Source organism: Artibeus jamaicensis, unplaced genomic scaffold (assembly GCF_021234435.1).
Source record: "Artibeus jamaicensis isolate MK-2021 breed Jamaican fruit bat unplaced genomic scaffold, CSHL_Jam_final contig_464, whole genome shotgun sequence".
NCBI lineage: Eukaryota > Metazoa > Chordata > Mammalia > Chiroptera > Phyllostomidae > Artibeus > Artibeus jamaicensis.
In genome coordinates, this window is record NW_026521842.1 from 8,204,531 (window position 1) to 8,225,079 (window position 20,549).

Consider the following 20,549-nt stretch of genomic DNA (forward strand, 5'->3'; position numbering starts at 1 on the left):
CTCAGCTGAGTATCTGACAGGCACATTTACAGTATTTGCGGTGCACCAGCAAGGGGGGCAGCAAAGGCACGGAAGTGAGGGGCAGCACATTCAAGGGATGACAGAACACAAGTCATTTAGGAGAGCTAGAGAGCAGAGAGGAGTAACGCACACGCGGGGAGGCGGGAGGGCCGCCTCCTGCAGGACCCGCACAGCGCACACATGAGTGCGGGCCTCACCGTGAGGGACATGCAGCTGCTCACAAGGAATTTCTTCTTAATCTTTTTATTTTGAAATAACTTTAGACTTACACGAAAGTTTTAAGGAATTATACAGTTCCTGTATACACTTATCTAGCTTCTACCAATATTAATACCTTAAATAATCTTAAACAGTACAGTTGTCAAAACTAAGAAATAGGATTGGTGCGATACTATCAAATAAACTATGGACTTGATTCAAATTTCACCGGTTTGCCCCATAATTTCCTTTCTCTGCTCTAGGATCCAACGAGCTCCCAACCGTCGTCAGCTATGCATCTCTGAGCTGTGACAGTTCCTCACTCTTTCCTCATCTTTCAAGACCTTGACACTTTGGTGGGTACTGGTCAATTATTTTGTCCCTCAGCTTAGGTTTGTTTAATGTCTTACAATTAGACTGGGCTGATGCATTTTGGGCAGAAACAATACGAGTCACACCAGGGAGACTGTGATGTCAATGCGTGTTATTACTGATGATGTTCAGCTTGGCCATGTGGCGATGGTGATAACTGCTGGGTTTCTACATGACAAAGTCAGACTTACCCGTTCCCCTCCGTCGAAGATAAACTACATACTGGGAGAGATCATTTGAGAATATACAAATATCCTTTCTCTCTTCACACTCTGGCTGGCTAATCTTAGTATCCACTAGTAGATCTTGCCTGCAACAACCATACACTCTGGTGTTCAAAGAGCAGTTTTCCGTTCTGTTTTTCCCTCTATATTTATTCATTGAAATTCTTCTATAAGGAAGCGCTATCTCTTCAACCCCATTTATTTCTTTATTCATCCTTCATTTATTCATCTCTACACACGTGGATATTAATTTTACTCTATGGATTATTTTACTCTATGGATTATAATGTAATGTTACTGACACTCATTTTCTCACTCAAATTACTGTTAAGTTTGGCCACTGAGAGTTCTTTCAGATCGGCTCCTATGTTCTTTCAAAAGGCCTCAATCTTCTTTAAAGCATCTCCTTACTTTCTGGCATAAACGCTCCAGGCTCGTGGTGTATTTTCCCTGTCCCAGTGCCTAAGTCAACCACATCTTCAAAGGCAGAGTTTTCAACACGATCTAATTACATCCTGGGAACATCATTCCGGCAGCAGCAGTGCGGAACTGAGCACGAGGGAGACAGACCAGTAAGAGAGCCTACCATCATTCCGAACCAACAAAAGCTAGAACGTGAGCAGTGCAATGGCGAAGAGCACAGATTCCAGAGAGCCGGGAGGCTGAATGATAGGTCTCAGCAACAATGAGATACTGAGGCGTGAAGGAGGAGGTGGCGCCCCTGAGGACTCCCGCTGTTTCTTCTGGGGATTCTGGTAGCATGTTACATCCTGCACAGTAAATGGACAACCCCTGGGGGGCAGAGGGCGCTGGGCCTGCCCGAGGTCAGGTGGCCATGCAGCAGGCTGTCGGATACGTAGGCCAGGGGCTCAAGTGACACAATGAGGCAGAGGCATCTTTGGGGTGTATGAGATTGTCATGGAGAGAATAGAGGGGAGGACAGATTTTTGTGCCACGTTGAGTACAGGGACGGACAGGGAGGAGAGCCGGAAAAGCAGACTGTAGGAGGAATGGGTCAAAAAGTGTCGGAGAAGCCGGGAGAACGTGAATGTCAAGACAATGGCCAAAAGTGTCACATACAGCACACAAGTCCAGTAAGATAATACACTGAAAAGCTTTCACCTGGTTTGGTGATTATATTTAGCAAACTTTTAAAGAGCAGTTTTAATGGAGTGGTAAGATAGGAATCTAGCTGCAGAGTGAAGGGACGAACAGAAGGTGAGGCTGTGGACAAGATAAACATGCTTCTTTCGAGAATTTTGCTTGCAGAGGAAAGGAAATCACATTAGACAAAGGGTTTGTCTGCTTTTAACAGGTGCATTCCTTCAACATTTGCGCATTTCCTATATGCCAGGCACTGGAAAAGACTTAAGCATACTTTTATGCTACAGGAAAAGGAGCCAGAAGAGAAGGGGGAAAAACGCAGGAGAAGAACGAGGATGTATGACAGAACAACGTCCTAGAAGAAAAAGGAGAAATGGGGGAGGGAGCACGGGGGAGGGAGGGCCAGGGAGGACTGGCCTTGACCGCTCCTTCCTGCTCTGCAGAAGGCCGGCACGCAGATCCGCACACGACATTTCAACGGCATCAAAGTTGACCTTCAGAGTTAGAGTTTTGTATCCCATTTTTAAAATCTAATACTCCGGATCAGTGGTGGACAAACTACAACCCGCAGCCTGTGTTTGCATGACCTTTGCGCTAAAAATGGTTTTTATATTTGTAAAAGGTTGTTAAAACAAAAACAAGGAATGTCTGATGTAGACCACGTGTAGCCTGGAAAGCCTAAAATATGCCTGAACCTTTACCGAACAAGTCTGTCAGACCCCGCTCTGAATGTTTTGACAACAGCAAACACGCATTTTAAAATCCAGTCTAACAGATGTGCAAAATAATAACAACAACTTGGGAAGTCACTCGCAAAAGTGACAAGGCAATGGAGACAGATCTGAGAAAAAACATCAGCTCTACATTGCCAATTCCAGCAATCTCATACCTGAGATTTTCTACTCAGGTATGGCTTTCCAGATATCATTTATCTTTTTACAGCCTTTACATGACAAAGCATCTTCCTGGACAATAATCTGGTTCCATATAATAAGAATAAATCTGTTTCAGAAACAGATATACCTGGGACACGCCTTCCAAAGTCAGTTTACTGGCACCCACAAAAACACAAAGAAAAGAAAGCTCCAAAGTTTTTTTTTCTAATTTGTTTCAGAAGAGAACTGGAAATTAAAATGTCAAATCAGGGAATGATGAAGCAAATTATATGGAACAGCAATATGATGTAATAACAAATAGCCACTAAAATGATTATGGGCATTATATTGAGATAGGAGAGGCTATGAAATGGCTTCAAGTGAAAAAAATGAGCCATAAATAATGTGAATATAGATCACAACTGTAATGATACATTGAGTACCCTGTTCGGAACCCAAAATTAATTTAGGGTGGCATAAATAATTAAGCTCTCCTGTAATTTTCCATAAATTTTTGTGCAAAAAAAAAGAGATTCTTAAAATTTAAATCCAGTTCTTGTAATTTTTAAAATAAAGCAGTCAATAAAGTTTATGTCTTAAAAGACAAGGTCTGAAAACGAATGTTAAGAATTTTTCAATGAGTTAGAAGCATGATGCAGCAACTTGTGAAGCAAAAAATTCTTCTGCAATGAAACAAGCCTGGTTCCTCGTTCTGGTCACACCCTGACCTTTTGGAAACACACACATGAAAAGAAAGATGTTCGTGCCTCAACCTGTCAAAGAGTTCCAGATTTTCTACTCAGGTATGATTTTTCAGACGCTATTCAAACAAGGCTGCTTCCATAGCCTTGAGACCCCATGCAAATGGTCATCTTGGGAGTAAGCCCCTTTGATTTGGGGGCACTCTTACAAGGCTTCTCTCTCTACTCACAAACTGCCCTGTACAAACGGCACTAAATACTACAAAAGTTCCATATTTCAGAAGTAGGTCCACTCACTTTCCATTCTCTCCTTCCCAATGTAAAGAGTTAGAAGAAAGGTTTAGGCTTTTTCAAAGGCAGAGAAAGTGGACCTCCTGAATAAATTCACAAAGTGAGCATTTATATGAATTTATTGTTGTCTTTGAATTCATCCTTTCAAAGTAGCTCAGGGAAAAGTATTAAGTGGAGGTTAGGAAACTTACCTCTTTTTTCTTTTTAAAGGAAAGTAGTAGGGAAAATAAAACCCCAAGATGAAAAAACAACAAAAAGACCGCTGGAACACACCCCTTTCAGTTCCCTTTAATAAATGAGAGCAGCTCTGCCTCAGCTTCACTTCAGCATCTCTAAACTCAATCTTAAAACCACCTTTTTGCTTCTGGCACCTCCTTAATTTATAATCTACTGTTATAAACTTCTCCAAACAACCTGAAGCTGAAAGATGCCTTTCAAAGTGTTGTCAAGGGAACGAATGCTCCCCAACGAATTCTTTAGTCATGCTGTAACAAAAGCTCTCTCACTGGAGCTACCGCTTCTGAATAAAGAGTTTGGTCCTTCTTCTCCCAGGATTCTTGGCACCAGAACTGGACTTTGTTGGAGCGGACCATGCCATCTAAAACAGTCCAAAAGTGAGAATTCTCTGGTAGGTGAAACGGTTGTTAGGTGGTTTATTTTGTCCCTCTCCCCCAGCCCTCACTACATAGTCAGCTACAGAGTAAAATGTAGCAAAGACTGATCTTATTTGGAAGTGGTATGTACACCATGTCCGGAATCCTGACCTGGGACTTCTTCATCAGTACTTGCAGTCTGCAGTCAACTCAACTCTCTTATGTACAGCATTTCCACTAATGGAGTCAGTGCCTCTGGCCCTAGACATAAAAGATAGGGCTTCAAAAGCCCCCAGTCCTCTGCCTGCTCCATTTCTCCCCCTGAACAGAAGACTGACCCGTGCAACACTGAGGACACAGTGAAGGCACACAACACAGAAAGGAGCCCATGGGAGGGGGTGGCTGCTTTGCAGATTGGAAAATGTGACAAAGGAAGGGACAGTGGAATAAGGCCCCTACAGATGAATATGAATCGATTTGCCAGAAAAGAGGAGGTGGAGAAAAGGAGAGAGAAGAAACACAGGCAAACACACACACACACACACACTCACACTCACAGATACATGAAGTACTGTGCAGAATTTTCAAGAACTAGAAGAATATGATTAAGTTGTTTAGACAGCAATTGTCACCTCAAATTCAACACATCAAAGACAGATGATCTTCTCTACTTTCCTTAAGCAGCCAGGCACAAAACCCGTTATCTCTTCTATTTCGCATTCCAGTAGCAGGCGGTTGCTCTCCCCCCTAATCCCCGACACCAGGACTTTGCCTCGCTGGGCTAATCTGAGTCTGTCAGCAACTCCAGTCCTGTCCACCCCAGTCCTGAGAGCAAACAGCCTAAATTACCTTCTTCAGGTACAGCTCCGTTCATGGTACTGGTGTTGCTGCTCGCTACTTGAATTAAAAAACTAAACTAATGTGGCACTTCATTTAGAACAGCGATTTTCAACCTTTTTTGCTTCATGGCACACGTAAACTACTAAAATTCTGCAGCACACACAAAAATATCTTTTTTTTGCCAATCTGACCCAAAATAGGTATCATTTTGATCCAGTCACATTGTATGGTTTATTGTTGTGTTGGCTGTTGTCATTTTTTACTTGACAGTCTAAGGGGGAAAGGGTCAGTGCCCCTGACTAGTCCGCTACTGCATGCTTTAACGATTCTTGCAGCACACGGGCTGAAAACTGCTGCTCTAGAATATTGTCCTTAGATGCCCATCCAAACACACTTCCCACCATTCCAACCCAAGCCTCTAATCCAGTCCAGTCCAGTGTACCCACCGCCCTGAGCACACACACACCTCATGTTCCGCACTTACACCGGTGTCCTACCTGACTGACCCTCCTTGTCCCTCTGTCCCCCTACACCCCCACCCTGCACTCCTCCTCTCCAAGGCCTTGCTCAAATTCTGTTTCCTCCATGAAAGCTTATGCAACCACTGAGGCAGTTCTTCCTCCTCAGAACTCCCATAGTCAGAAGTATCTATTCAATGAAAATAGCTTTTGTTCCATTCTTTGTTTTTGTCACGATGAAGCTCTAAACTTTGGAACAGGTTCTGTACTTGGTGAAGTCTTTTACACTGTCCCTATTTTAAAGGTCCCAGTAAGTGATGATAAGTCTTGTTTACTGGTGATAATGAGGAAGTGGTCTCCTCGGTCTTCCCTTTTCTCACTGACAAGTGCTACGGCTAACAACACTCCATTTCCAGCCACTTCACTCCAACTCCACCCACAAACCTACATCCAAGGCATCCTTACGTCTTGTCCAAACAACTGTGGGACCCTCCTAATAAGACTACTTCTTCTCCTTAAAACCCAGCAATGTCTATCCATAACCCTTAAAATAAAATTTAAACTCTCACCCGGACTACACTAAGTGGGAAGGTTTTTCTGGGCCCCTTTGCCACACACCCCACCAGCTCCCAATACACATCCGCAACTCGGAAATGTTACAGCGCAAGTTGAAATCTCACTGGCGAGCAGCATTAAGCGCCAACCTGAACTCAGACTCGAGACCCTGCCTCCTGTCCACTCCTGTTTCGTGCCACTCTGCCCACTGCTCACCATCCCGTCGGGCTTCCCTGTGCTCCCTGCACCCCTGCCCTCCTCAGTTCTGCTCCTCCCCCTGCAGCTCGCCACGGAAACGGCACTTCCTGAGTGGTGCCCCCTTCACCCAGTTTACAGCAGCGAGCCCGCTGTCCCTCGCATCTCTGTAATCAGATTCTTCACCATCTGCCTCCACTGCAAGGTTCCCTGCATGCCGGGTCCCCACCTGCCCAGTGCGTGGCCATGCCACACATACCCACTCAAGACAAGTGTAGGGAATAAATGGTCACTTAAAAAAGTAGAGACTAGCTCCTGTACATGTGACTTGTCAGGGTTACTAATACAGTAGTGAATGATCAGATAAACCATATAAATGTTCTCTTACGGTCAAGATGGTGGTGTAGGCAGACATGGCTAGCCTCTTCGTACAAACACATTAAAATTACAACTAAAATACAGAACAGCCATCACTCAGAACCATCAGAAACTGAGTTGAATGAAGTCTAACAACTACAGAATTAAAGAAACCATGTCTGGTAGGAGGGGCGCAGACACAGAACTGGCTGGTCCCTCACCCACCTGTGGTGGATAGAAATTCAGGAGGGATCTCTCAGGAGCAAGGAGTCCCAGCCCCACACCAGGCCCCCCAGCCCCAGGGTTCCAGCGCCAGGAGATAAGTCCCTGCAACCTCTGGCTGCAAAAACCAACAGGGACTGAGTCAGTGGAAGAAACTGCTGGAGCCCCAAGCAGTTCCTCTTAAAGAACCCACACGTGGACTCACCTACTCAGACTCACTCTCTCTGAGCTCCAGAGCAGGGATGGCAGTTAGAAGGGCATCAAAACGAGTAGAGGCCACTGTCCATTTTCTAAACCCCACCCTCACAGAGCCAGCAAGCTGGCGCCATGTCTGAGACTCCATCGATGGCACTTCCTGTGAGTGGTGCTCCCCTCACCCAGTCTACAGCAGAGGCTAATACTGTTCGACCTGCCTTGGAGATCCCCAGAGACTCCACCACACCCAACTTACAGGCCAACCCAAGCTGTTTTTCCATATGAAGGGCTGGTCTTGGCTCATGCGTCACACCTTCCTAAAGCCTATCAAACATGCAACAACTGGCCTCAGTGTGTCCAGGCCCAACACTAGCAGCAGCCAGCCTAGATTCATAGCTCAGCTTTGCCTGGGAATCTCCAAGTCCAGCACAAGTGGCAGCCATCTCAGACTGCTTTATAGCTCAGGCTGGGTGGCCTTGGGCAAAACACAGGAGGGGACTGACCTTGGCCTGCACCACCCAGGAAACCCCAGGGCCAGCACACCCAGTGGACAGCTACAGACCACTCAGGGGCACCACCACCCTGCCCCTGCACAGCTGACCTTCCAAGAGGGAGGAGGTTAGGGTCAGTGGTCACGGCCAGTCCTTGCAGCTGACTGGCCTGGGTAAATTCCTCCCATTGGCCTGCCAACAGCAATCAAGGCTCAACCACCAGAGGACAGTGTACTCAGCCCACAAAGAGGTCACACCTTGAGTACCCAGCTTGGGTGACAAGGGATGCTGTGCCACTGGACCCTGCAGGACACCTACTGCATTAGGCCACACTACCAAGACAGGGAGTCAAAGCCACTCTACCTAATACATAGAAACAAACACAGGGAGGCTGCCAAAATGAGGAGACAAAGAAACATGGCCCAAATGAAAGAACAGATCAAAACTCCAGAAAAAAAGAGCTAAATGAAATGGAGATAAGCAACCTGTCAAATGCTGATCAAAACACTGGTTATAAGGATGGTCAACGAATTTAGTGAGTACATCAGCCACACAAATATCCTCTTGGAGCAGACTTTCAAAGTGTCTACTCCAAAATTAAAGCCAAACTATTCTTTCCCCATTCTTGAAATTCTGATACTACTATACAACACTAGGATATACAGTACTGAATATTCAAGTGAACATCAAATAATTCTAAAATGGTTAGCTTCATGTTTATTTCCTTTCCTACCCACACAGAAGTAGAAAATGTAAGCTGGGCGATTTGGGTCTCAGTTCTGACACTGTTGGTGGTTGAAGACTGAATCCACACTCCAAAGGCCTCCCGTACATGAGTAAGAAAATGGAGGCTTGGAAGGCACACCGCGCCATAAAGTACTGAAATGTGGGCTTGTCTGTCTCTCATCACCTGGTCTCCCAGCACCTTACTGCTGCTGAGTACCTCCTGTGTATCTGCTGAACAAATGAAAACCTATAATCAAGCCCCTCGTCAGCACTAAATAAGGTACCTACTCCATCTGTGATGTACTACTACGCAGCATACATCAATACTTTCAGACAATGCTAATCTGTGAACTCTAATTTATTGATGGTAAGCATAACCCCACGAGCAGTGATGACATTTCTAAAGATTGTGGTAACTGCTGTGACAGTGGGGAATGTTTTCATGAACCCCTTTCTCACCAATAGAAAAAAAGATGGCAAACAAAGGAAGCAGAGCAACTAACTACTCTGTTCTTGCCCCACTGCAGCAGGTGATTAAAAAAATGAGAATTTCACTCTCTCCCTGCAAACAGGGGTTATCACTTCCAGGCAGGGGACAAAGTTGGTAGCTCTGCTCATACAAAATAATATGTTTAAGAAGCCACGCAGAAAAATAGCAGGCAAACAAACAAATAAACCACACCCAAAGAGAAGTCCCAATCTGCTAGTTATTAGTGTACACTTTCCAAGCTCGCTGTAGTGTAGAGGAAAGCAGAATGGTGGTGGGAAACTCTTTTTCACCAACCCAATAGAGGCTATGCAAGAAGATGGTGGGTCCAACTGGCCTCCAATTTCACCCCGGAAGTAGCTGTGGGTGATGGTGGGGGGGGGGAATAATGACCAATGACCCCTCTTTCTAAGGAGTCTCACTGCTCCCACAGCCCCACTTTCCTCAAACTTCAGCTTGCTCCCAGTGAAGGAATGCATAGTACATGTTAGAAAAGATGCATACCACCCTCACATCACAGCCTACATGTGGGGTTACCTCCAATTCAGGGGCTGGTCGATATAAAACTATGTTTCACAATACTTCCACCCACCTTACCATGTTAACATAAAAAAATAACAGCATCAAATGGTCTTTAAAATTGTTCCCCAAAAGATATGGAAATAAGAGCTGAGAGAATCACAAAGTACCTATGAGCAAAAATACACATTTAAGGTTCTATAGCCATTAGCACATTAACTCTAAAAAGGAAAACAGAGGACCTTTAATTGTTCTATATTCCATTACTCAATAGTCTATTCTTAAAAACCAGTCCTCCCATCTTCCATTTATGATATACTCTGCTTCTCGAAGCTTTGTTGCTTGAAGGCTAACTCTTTTATCTAACAAAATATATCACCAAGATCTTATTTTCCCTAAGTATTCTATTTTCTAATATCTCTGCATAGAGGGAAAAATATAATTTATTCCCATAGCGAAACAGAAACAGCAAACATTAGATCATCATTTCACATCTAAGTCACTCTTTGCCAATAAATACTTTAGAGGACTTCACTCTGTTTTTCTGAGCACAGGGATCAAGAGCTCCCGCTGAGCCCTGAAGGGATTTAGCTGGACACACACCTTTATGCTCCACAGAGCTACAGCTGTCACCTTTACCTAAGCCTTTGATTTCCTTTCTTCTCTGGACTTATTGTGTCTTAGGAGGCAAAGAACTCATGGGAAGCACTCAAATTTAGGGTTGCAACCATGGCCTGCCCCCTGTCACAGCCCACACCCCTGCAGCTCCACCCTTAACCTAGAACTCTACCTTATTAAGTATTCATTCCTTTTGCAGCTTCAGTACATAAAATGATAGACTTGTACAAGGGAAATGACTCCATATTTGTCCTAATTATGTTTTCTTTATGGATGATAGACAGACCTTAGGCCTCTCTTTGATATTATGAGATGAACTGATTAACAGTTTGAACAATGGGTAATAACAGTTTGAACAATGGGTAAGGTGGTTTTGTAATCTGGATGCTTAGTCTACATTATGGAAAACTAAATCCTAAGAACCAGCATTTCTATGTGGAAAAGCACTTTGCTTGACTCTCTAAATTATATAATAAAAATTTACTCTGAGCACATTTAAGAGGACTTGCAGGGGAGAACACGGATGTAAGAAGAGACGGAGTCTAGGGGTGTAGGTGGAAGACTGAGGACTTACCAGTCAGCACTCATCAGAGCTAGGTATTATTTCTGTCACATTACTATTACTCGAAGCAATCCTCAGGAAAGTTCTACAGTACATCTGAACATTCAATACTTCACTTTATGTTAGAGTCGCTAGTCTAACAAGAATTTTATTGATTTGTTTCATCATTTGAAACTTTCCAAAAACCTCTCCAGAGTTAGAGCATTCCCGGCTGCTAACTGGCACCACTGTCTTGTGTAAATAAATCATTTTAAGCTGAAATGACTAAGCTGTTAAACTTAGAGCTCCAACTGACAAGTGCTTTGTTTCCTTAGAAGCCCAGAAAAAATACTTCTTTGATTTTCTGAAACTGAACACACTTTAACATCACTTTTGAAAAACACATGTAAAAACAGGGTTAACTAAAACATAATTGCAAATTCTAAAAAAGGGAATGAGGGTAGAGGGAGGATGAGCCACAAATCATTCTCAACCTTGAGACTGTGAGCCCTTCAGGATAGATCTCATCCTTTTTAAGCAGTTGTTAAGGATGCCTTACAGTAGGCAGATGAAAACCAAACAAGGCCTAGGTCCATTAAAAGACATTTCAGGCCCAACTAATTTCCCCTCCTTGTAAGAGTAGAACAAAGGATAGGGCAGTCAATTTGATTTAAAGGATGCTCAGGATTCAGCAAGGGTCTCAGAACCTGGGGCTTCTACCTGAACCCTGAGTACAAAGCAATTTAACAGGTTACAATTACTATTCAAAATCCTTTTGACAATCAACTTTCAGAACCACCAAAATGAGCCACACGAAGGGAAGAGGAGAGGCTCCCACTATTATGTTCCATAGCCCTTTTAGAGAACGTGAATTTGTTCCTTTAGCCGCATACATGTGAATCCACAAGAAAGGCAATATTGTAGACCTCAAAGGACTGAGCATTGTTCAAAAAGGAATGCCCCATAAATGTTACCAGGGCAAAACTGGAAGAGTCTCCATTGTCACCCAGCATGTAGTGGGCATTTATAAACACACAAGTTAAGGGCAAGATCCTTGCCAGAGAATTGGTGTACGTACTGAGCACACTAAGCACTCTAAGAGCCCAGACAGCTTCCTGAAACGTGTGAAGGAAAACGATCAGAAAAAGAAGGAAGCCCCAGAGAAAAGTACCTGGGTTCAACTGAAGCCCTGCTGGCCACACCCAGAGATGCACACTGTGTGAGAACCAATGGAAAGGAGCTGCTGGAACCCATTCCCTCTGAATTCATGGCATGGTAAGTGTAAAAACATATAAATAAAAATAAAAGACTTCTTACCATGAAAAAAATCCTTATGACAGTCATTCAGGAGTTGCTATCTATGCAAGGTGACTATAAACTCAAAGTACAAGTGGGAGAAAGGGGACTTGGGGACAAATGGCAAGCTCTGCACATAACAGAGAATACTAATGGACTTTGGTGCCCATAAGCTACAGGGCAAATTTCAGGTACCAAAAAAAAAAAAGAATGATAATGTCTATGTTACTGTGAAACTTGGACTCCTACAGAGATCATGTTAGACTCCTTAAGTAGTTTCATCAGCATCATCTATGAGTCAAACTTATATTTAAATGGCAAAACAGGCCCATCAATAATTAGGCCTTGGAACACATCCAGATTAGCAGCATAAAATAAATGCTTGTTACAAAACAACTCTAGGGGCTGGGCTTACACAGCGGGGTAACCAATCAGGGCGGCCTGCACCACAGGGCAGAGGAAACACTTTAATGCCAGGGCATGACAAAACTTAATGATACAATAAAGCTGTAAGAACGTAAGAACAGAAACAGACCATTTCTCCGCAGCATATACAACAAAACAAAACAGAAATGGCAGGGAACCACAGAATGTAGTCTCACAGAGGGGCTTTGCTGCCTGTGTAGCTTTACAACCTCGCTTTACACGTGTGGAAACTAAGTCCCAGAAAAGCTGTCCGGTATGACGTAGGCTGGATTCTAGGCTCAACATCTCCACTCCAACCTCATTAGAACAGCTTCCTCTAAAAAAACACGTGGGGAGGGTTGCAGCATTGTCATTCTTAGTGTTGGCTCACACTTCAAAGGATCCAAAGATCTTGGGAATCTTTCTTCTTTACTCTCCAGGACTAAGAACTAAACAAAAGTAACATTCCAATAGATTCTCCAGAAAACCCAAAATTCTCAAAAGTAAATACAGGATGAGGACCCGTACAGAACCACTATAACATTACTGCAGAATAACAGTGATTCATTTTCAAATTCATTTCACATACACTTCTCCCCAAGCGCCACAGCTCAGGAGAGAAAGGAGTCTGAAATCCAGATCAGATCGATGGGACTGTGCCAGATCAGAAGAGCCTCAGACATGAAGCAAAGCAAACTTTATCTTCAGTTTGCAATATTCAGAAGAAAGGGGAATTTCCTGTAAGCCTTGGGGAACCTTTCCCAGAAGGTCTCAGAGTAGCTGAGATGAAAGATTCTGTGGGTCGTTACATCTATGAATTCAATTTCATCATTCTTAAAGGTCATCAGCTATGTTTAGATTTAGTTTTCCCCTTAAACTAAAGGGAAAACGTCATCCAGGGATCAGAATGAGGAAAAGCTGGGAGGAGGGCATGCTGGGGAAGCAGCACCCAACTTAGGTGAAGGATGGACTGTGGAAGGTCCTGTCTGACTTTCTGGAGCATCTGTACCCCAAGGCTCCACGACATTCTATCCAACCCTTTTCCAGGATTGATTCCTTTTGACGAGCCTACAGAAGCAATACACAACATTGTTTCCAAACCATACAACTTCAGAAGCTTATGACAGTTACTAAAAGTATGCTTTCTATTGGCATTAAACAAAACTCAGATTTATATAAAACTTCAGAGACTATCAAACTTTTAAATAGCCAATCCACATATTAATGACATCTCAGACCTAAATGCTTAAGCATCAAAAGGGAAAGTAGGAAACATCAAATTTTAGAACATACAAGTTCATTTTGTTTCAATATAAAAAACCCAATGTCATTAGTATCGAAAATGACTAAACGCTTTGTTTTTAAGTAGTAATACAGATTAGTCAAATTACTTTTTAAGTGGCCTTGAGACTGATAATTTTAGAAGACCCCCCCAAGAACATTCTACCACTTCAATAGCCAAATAAACATAAAACAATTAGTCACTGAAATAAAACACATACTGACTGATCCAGGTTTATCTGTAAAACTTCAAAAATATCTGCCCTACTTACAGCAAAAGATGGTTGGAAATGAGACAGTATGTGAAAGTACTTGATAAGCACTTAAAATCATAACATATTGTATATAAGTCAGTAAGTAGCAGAGATTACACAAAGAGTAGTTGAATATAAGTAATGCTGTAAGTGGGTATGGTAATTGAGTAGGAGACAAGGTGTCATTAACATGGCATCTGATTTTAGTTCAATCATTAAGTACCAGTAACCTCATCATAAGATAATTCACTAAGGCCCACTGAACCCCATTTTCTTACTTGGAAAGTAACAGAATTGGACTAGCAATCTTAAGTCCTTTTTGGCTCTGCTACTTTGTTTAGTAATATTTTACACCTAAATTACTGCTACTCTATAAATAAGTAGCATTTCACATAACTAAACATTCTCATTGTGCGCCACCACGTCACAGGTGGATACCACACCTTACCCAATTCAGCAGATATAGCAGTGAATGCTATGACCTTTTACAGATCTATGAGCAGACCTGCGGCACATTCAAAGCACTATTACATTCTCCTTCACAGGGTGGGTCAAAGATCAAATGAGATGAAGACATTTTATCCCTCATGTATCAGACTAGTGAGCCGAAGCCGAGATCGAGATGGTCATCTGCCAGGAATGCACAGCTGCAAGAGTAAAAGCTGGAAGGAGAAAGCAGGTCCCATGCTCTTCTCAATCAGGATGTAACTGAGCGTCTGAAATGGAAACATAACAGAGCCAACCTTCTAATATCCAATCAGCTGTGCTAGAAAAGCAGGCAGCCACTCATTTATCTTTGCTAGACCATTAGGCATTTTCTTTCTGGCTGTCAGGGACACAGCAATGAACAAAAGAAAAATCCCTGGCCTGACTGAGCTTACACTGTGGTTGGGAAAGATCAACAAGGTAAACTAGTAAGATATAGGGGATATTATAGTGGTAGGTACTATAGAGAAAAATAAAACATGAAAAGATAGAGAGTAGGTGTTTGGGGATTTACAATTTTCTTTTAAGCTGGCTGGATGCCACTTAAAGAACTACAACACTAATGCATCTAGAGTAGTTTTCCCAAGTATTTCTCCAAACAGGGAACACTTTGACACCAGGAAGACTCAGGCCTACTGATTCCGGTTTGAGATTCATTGCTCAAACCTCCAAACCGCCAGCTCTGAGCTGTCATATTGGTGATCTAAACCTCCTATTAACAAAGATTCCCACCACCACAACCCCACTTTTAAATCCACAGAGTGCAAATTGATTTACAAAAGAGAGATCCAGAAGTTACAAGAGCATTTGAACTACTTCTGAGCTAGGGCAGATGTAACCTAATGTTAAGGTCAAAATGTAGTTGGTATGCTGAGCTCTGCTAGGACTAAGCACTAAGAATGCGGTACACATCATTTTGCTTTTTCTGTCCTGTCAATTCTAGTGACATTGTCTACTATCAGCCTATATTTAACCAGCTTACTAGGCAGTTTCTCCAGCTTTTAGAATTTTTTTCTTTTATTAAAAGAGCAACCCGGTTTGCAAGAAAGTTGTTATAAGTTAATAGCCCCCTGCAAAATCTGATACACTTGGTTAAGCACTATCGCATCAACCTTTAACCAGGTGGGTTGAGATGACTACTAATCAGGTTAAGCTTTGTTTCACTGAAGTTTTAAAATGTTCTCCGAATCACTAAACTCTTCTGGTCCTCCAATTGTAACTGCATCCTGAGAATTATAGTAAGTCTTTTTTAAAATTCGGGACAACTTACTTCAACGTGTGTCTACAATGCACAGCCCTTCTTTTAAACGGAGTTCCCACAAGGGAGTGGAAAAGACACATTTGACAAGAACTTCGGCCTTGGGGTCGGATCGCCTATCCCAAGGAGAAGATACAATACAATAGGGTTTTCCCTCTTACCACACCGGACGGGAGGTTGTTTGGCCCCTCAGCGAGAGAAGCACTACCCGTCCGAACCCCGCCGACTGCGCATCGATTAGGAGGCGAACAGCCCGCAAACTTCAGCGGAGGGGGCGGCTCTTCTCGGGCGCGGCCCCGCCCTGCTCGCTCTTGCGGGTCCTGAGCAAGCCCTAGACGGCCCTTGGGGCCCCCGGGTCTCCGAGGCCTGGGCAAGCGTCAGGCTGTGGGAATCGGAGGAAAGAGGGCCGAGGGATTGCGGCCCGAGTCCGTGGTCAACTCCAGGGGCGCAAGGGTCCTGTGGGCCGGACTCCAGGGTGGGCGAAGCCACAGAAGCTGTCCTGGGAGCCCCGCAGGGATGTCGGCCAGCAGGGACCCAAGCGGCCGGGGGGTGGTAACAGGAACTCTGGTGCCACGCCCGGCCCGCCCCGCCCCCGGGCTCGGAGCGGCACAGTGCCGCCGGACCCCCTCCCCACCTGATGTACGGGCTGGCTGCCGCCAAGATGTTCTTCTGCACGGGGATCTCCTCCCCATCGAGGACCAGGTGCGCATCGCAGAAGCGGGACTCCTCGCGGAAAGAGCTGAGCGCTCGCAGCAGGCGCGCGGCGTGCTGCGGGTCGGACACCGCGCTACCCTCGGCCATCGCAGCGCCCGCTAGTCACCGGCCGGTCCCGCTCCCGACGCAGCCACGCCGGGCCCCTGGAGCCGTCCGCGTCCGACGCGCGGCCCCCCTGCACAGCCGGCGCGCGCGCGCGCCCGTTCGGCCCAACTATCAGTGATCCCAGAAGCGGAGCCCCCGAAACGCGCCTGCGCCATCCGCGGCGAGAGACGCTGGTACCTTTAAGGAGCCGCGGCATTACGTCATTCCTCCGCGACGCTTCCCCGCCCGCCGTCGCCGGAAGTGGCAAATCAGAAGCTTCGGTGGTCTGTCAGACCCTCCCGGCCCGCCCCGGCGCAGCCAGGGGCTGTCCACAGCTGGAGTGATTGCTGCGGAGTGGGAGGTGTACGGGCCGCCGCGTGGATAAGTCGGTGGTCTCCGGAGCTCCGAGTCTCGACTGTTCCACTCCCTTGCTATATGACCCTGGGTGCGGTGCCCATCCTCAATTTCTCCATCTGCAAATTGAAGATGCTGACTTCTCAGTGTTGTGGACTCACGTGAGATAACGCCTGTAAGCAAGGGCTCTATAGGTATAGCTTTTCTTAAGTATGAGAGAAAAACCGCTTCCCAGGTTATGGGCAGCGACGCGAACAAACAGGCTCTGGAAAGAGCATTTTTTCGGTTGCGGCCTGGGAACGAGATGGAGCAGATGAAGCTGGAGGAGTAAGTGGCAGATCTCAGATTTTTCAAGGCCTCCTTGGCTGTGGTAAAGGGGTTGGTCTTAATTGTGGTAAGTGTTAGGTGCCATGGAAGGGCTTTGAGTAGGGGTTTTTATGGAGATCACTCAGCCGCTGCAAGGAGAAGCGGGTGGGGAGGGTGCTAAAGACAGAATGATGCTTAAATATTGCAGTACTCGCCGGAAGAGAATGTTGGTCTGGATGGAAGGGTGATGATGGAGGTGGACAACAGTGGCTTTAAAAGAATAGACACAATGGTGAGGGGTGGGGGGAGTCCAGGATAATGTTCTGGGTTGAAGAAACTGCATGGATGTTGGTACCTTTGAGAGAGAGAAATAGGAAACGCTGAAGGGCTGGAAGGTAGAGGGGCCAGACGTGCAGTAGTGACGGGAAGCAACTCCGGGTCAGCCTGGCCTGCAGGGCAAGCCTTATGCCATCTGAGGTTTCCCGGGAGGTTGTCGAGAGCACATGGGGATGTGGGATGTAGCCACCGTATTTAGTACAAACAGGTACTCAATAGGCGTCTAAAGAAATAGCAGTTTTATGAGAACCAGGGCCCGGGAGAATGTGATCAGCATTCCAGATAAGGCAGAATGTCGCTTTCACTGGATCAGCTCAGTCTTCCTTCAGCCAAAGTCTCTGATAAGGTCTTGGATCTTTACCCTGAACCAGCCAAGGCTTTGGAGACACTGGCAAGAATCAGAGTATGTAACTCTGGTAGAGACACTGGCCGAATAGATGGGAAGAAGGATATTACCGGTGGGAAGTCCAGACATTTCTAGTCCCTTCTTCAACGGCAGCTCAGTATTTATGGGAGAAATGATAAAAAAATGTTTAGGTTTGGCTTCAAACAAAAGGAAGGGATGGAGGGAAGCGGATAGAGGTACAGGTGAATCAAGAGTGGCTCTGAATGACTAATTGTTAAAGCCAGGTTATGGGCACATGGAGATCTGTTGTACTAGTCTCCGTATTTTTGAATATGTTGTAAAATGTCATAAGTTAAAAAACAAGCAGCTCAAGTCTTTCTTCTCCATGACACCTGCCTGGTATCCAGGGAGCAGTACATGCTCCTTTCTCCAAGTTGTTGCTGTATTTTGAACATTTCTCTGGGAGTAAACTTACTGTAATGAGTTTATTTATTCATGTCATCTGCTAGTTTGCATATTTTAGTGTGTCTCCATTCCCAAGTGCCAAGCACAGAGCCTGGTAGTGCTCAGTGAGTGGTGGATGGACAGAGGGATTAAAAATGTTGTGGGCGCTCTCCCTCCTTGGAGCACACTTGCCCCTTTCACGTCCCCCTCTTCTTCCCCTGGGTGCATTGTCTTCGCCTTCCTGTCTCCTAGATTCCAAGGGCCCTTCTTTTACTTCCGTAACTTGTTTCCCGAGCCTATGCAGACCAGCTGGCTCACTTCTACTACCTCTGTACTTTCTAAATAAACTTGCTCTTATAATTTGAAAAATCAATTGTGACTATCAGGCACTTAATAAATGTGTTCAGCCAGGCTGGTGTGGCTCAGTGGATTGGGCACTGGCCTGCAGACCAAAAGGTTGCCAGTTCAATTCCCAGTTAGGACACATGCCTGGGTTGGGGGCCAGGTCCCCAACTGGGAGCATGTGAGAGGCAACTGTTTCACTCTTGCATAGTGATGTTTCCCTCCCTGTCCTGTCTCATTCCCTTCCCCTCTCTTTAAGGGTAAATAAAGAAAATCTTTCTTTAAAAAAATAAACTAAATAAATGTTTTCTGAATTTCAGTCTCTTTTTAGTTTGTGTTTTGTGATCTTTCTCAGCTGGGTTGTTGTTGGGGTCAACAAGGAGAGAGTTCTCTACACCTTGTGGACATTTGATAAATACTTATTGATTCATTGCTGGGAATGCTGGCCTACTCTTCACATGTCAGAGGTTTCAAAACAAAACAAAGAGCTCAAATAACAGAATCACCCTGAGATAACCAGTTATCCCAGAATGGAAGTGTTGCCTCAGCTGAATTAATTGAAGGTAAGTGGGGATTAGTCATCAGGCTCTTCCTGGTAGGGGTGAACCTTCTCTGCTGTTTTGACAGATGGAAGGAATGGCAGAACCTGGGCAGCGGGTTGTAAACAAACCAGCATCCCTCAGGGGACAGGTAGTTGCTGTCTTGAGAAGGTCACCAATACAACAGGCAGCTGATCAGCAGGACTTGCCTTCAGGACCACCTCACTGTTGGCAGTGGTCCCGACCAACCCGCCTGCCTGAATAACTCATGTTCATCCTTCAAAACGGAGCCCAAAGTGACCTTCAGGGTCACCTTCCCATGGCTGAGTCCCCATGTTGTGCCATACTCATGCCTTCTGTGCTGCACTGTAATTAAAGGGCTTAAAAGTTGGTTTGTGAGCTCCTCCAGGGCACTTAGAAGGTCCCCTGTGATGCCTTCACATAGTTAGAGGTAGCTGGTTGGGGAATTGAGCAGGGGAGATAGGATATAATATGGTGGGGGGAGGTGGGATCACAGGGAGCTGAAGGTCTCAAGTGGGAGGCGGCTCCTGAGCTAGCTGGTTGCACCAGTGGATAAGGGCCCAGTGGTGCCAAATCCAATGATTTTTCAAGAGATCTAAAAATTCAGATTCACATGTCAAATGTCCCAGCTTTTTTCTTTTAATTTTTAAATTTTACGTACAAAGAGCCATTCTGCAATAAGGTAGACAGACGTCTTGAATGACCTACTCACAGAAGTTCACTTAGTCCAGCTTCATCAAGTTTATATCCTTCGTGCACTGACGGAAACACTGGCGGCACCTACAAAGGCCGTGCTTCTGGATCAGGCCGTGCTTCTGGATCAGGCTGTGCTTCTGGATCAGGCCATACCAGTTTGAGCAGACACCACACGAGGAGAATTCGGGCCAAATTTTCTCGGATGGCTCCGGTAGAGCTGCTGGTGACCCATCTTGCTCTCTCTGCTGCAACCCGAATGTCCCAGTTTTCCAGCATGAGCCACTAATTCCATTTGAGAAATGAAGATGCAGCCTAAATCAGGCTTTAATTCATTTCCAGAGCTAAACAGAAACTCATCTTGGTTTATTGAGGAGGGAGTTAATCAAAAGTATGCTAGGCTCTCAATAAAAATTGTTGAGTCAAACTCAGGTGCCCCAAGAAAACTCATCTTTGTGCAACAGGGAAGGAAGAGGGTCCAAATGTGGGAAGACGGGGGCGGAACCTACCCTTCTGTCGGCTGTAGGAGCCACTTCTGATTGGGCAATGGACTGTTTTGCAGCCTCTCTTGATATTGCTCAAACTGAGTCTGCCTTGGTATTGTTTATGACCATCAGAATGGTATATTTGGTGCTGTTGTCTCTCTACATTCCATAGATACCAGCTATTGTGAAACATATAATCTAAGAGATCCGATATCTTCCCAGCAGTTTCAGTCTGTGATGACTATAACTGTTCCCTTCTGGTTTAGAGGCTAAATAGGCACCTGGAATAGGGCTTATTTTGGTCTGAAGACTAAAAAAGAAT

General features: G+C 45.0%; 1 protein-coding gene and 1 pseudogene across 1 annotated transcript in view; both read right to left on the reverse strand.

The window, feature by feature from the left end:
- Positions 1-16,550, reverse strand: part of GAN (gigaxonin) — a 53,095-nt gene extending 36,545 nt beyond the window's left edge. Inside the window, exon 1 of the mRNA XM_037142456.2 lies at positions 16,198-16,550. Coding sequence (XP_036998351.2) covers positions 16,198-16,364 — 167 coding nt within the window. The 5' untranslated portion in view covers positions 16,365-16,550. The remainder of the gene's footprint in view (positions 1-16,197) is intronic.
- A 3,221-nt stretch (positions 16,551-19,771) lies between these two features.
- LOC119046995 (40S ribosomal protein S29-like) lies at positions 19,772-19,986 on the reverse strand (annotated as a pseudogene).
- Between the last annotated feature and the right edge of the window lie 563 nt (positions 19,987-20,549).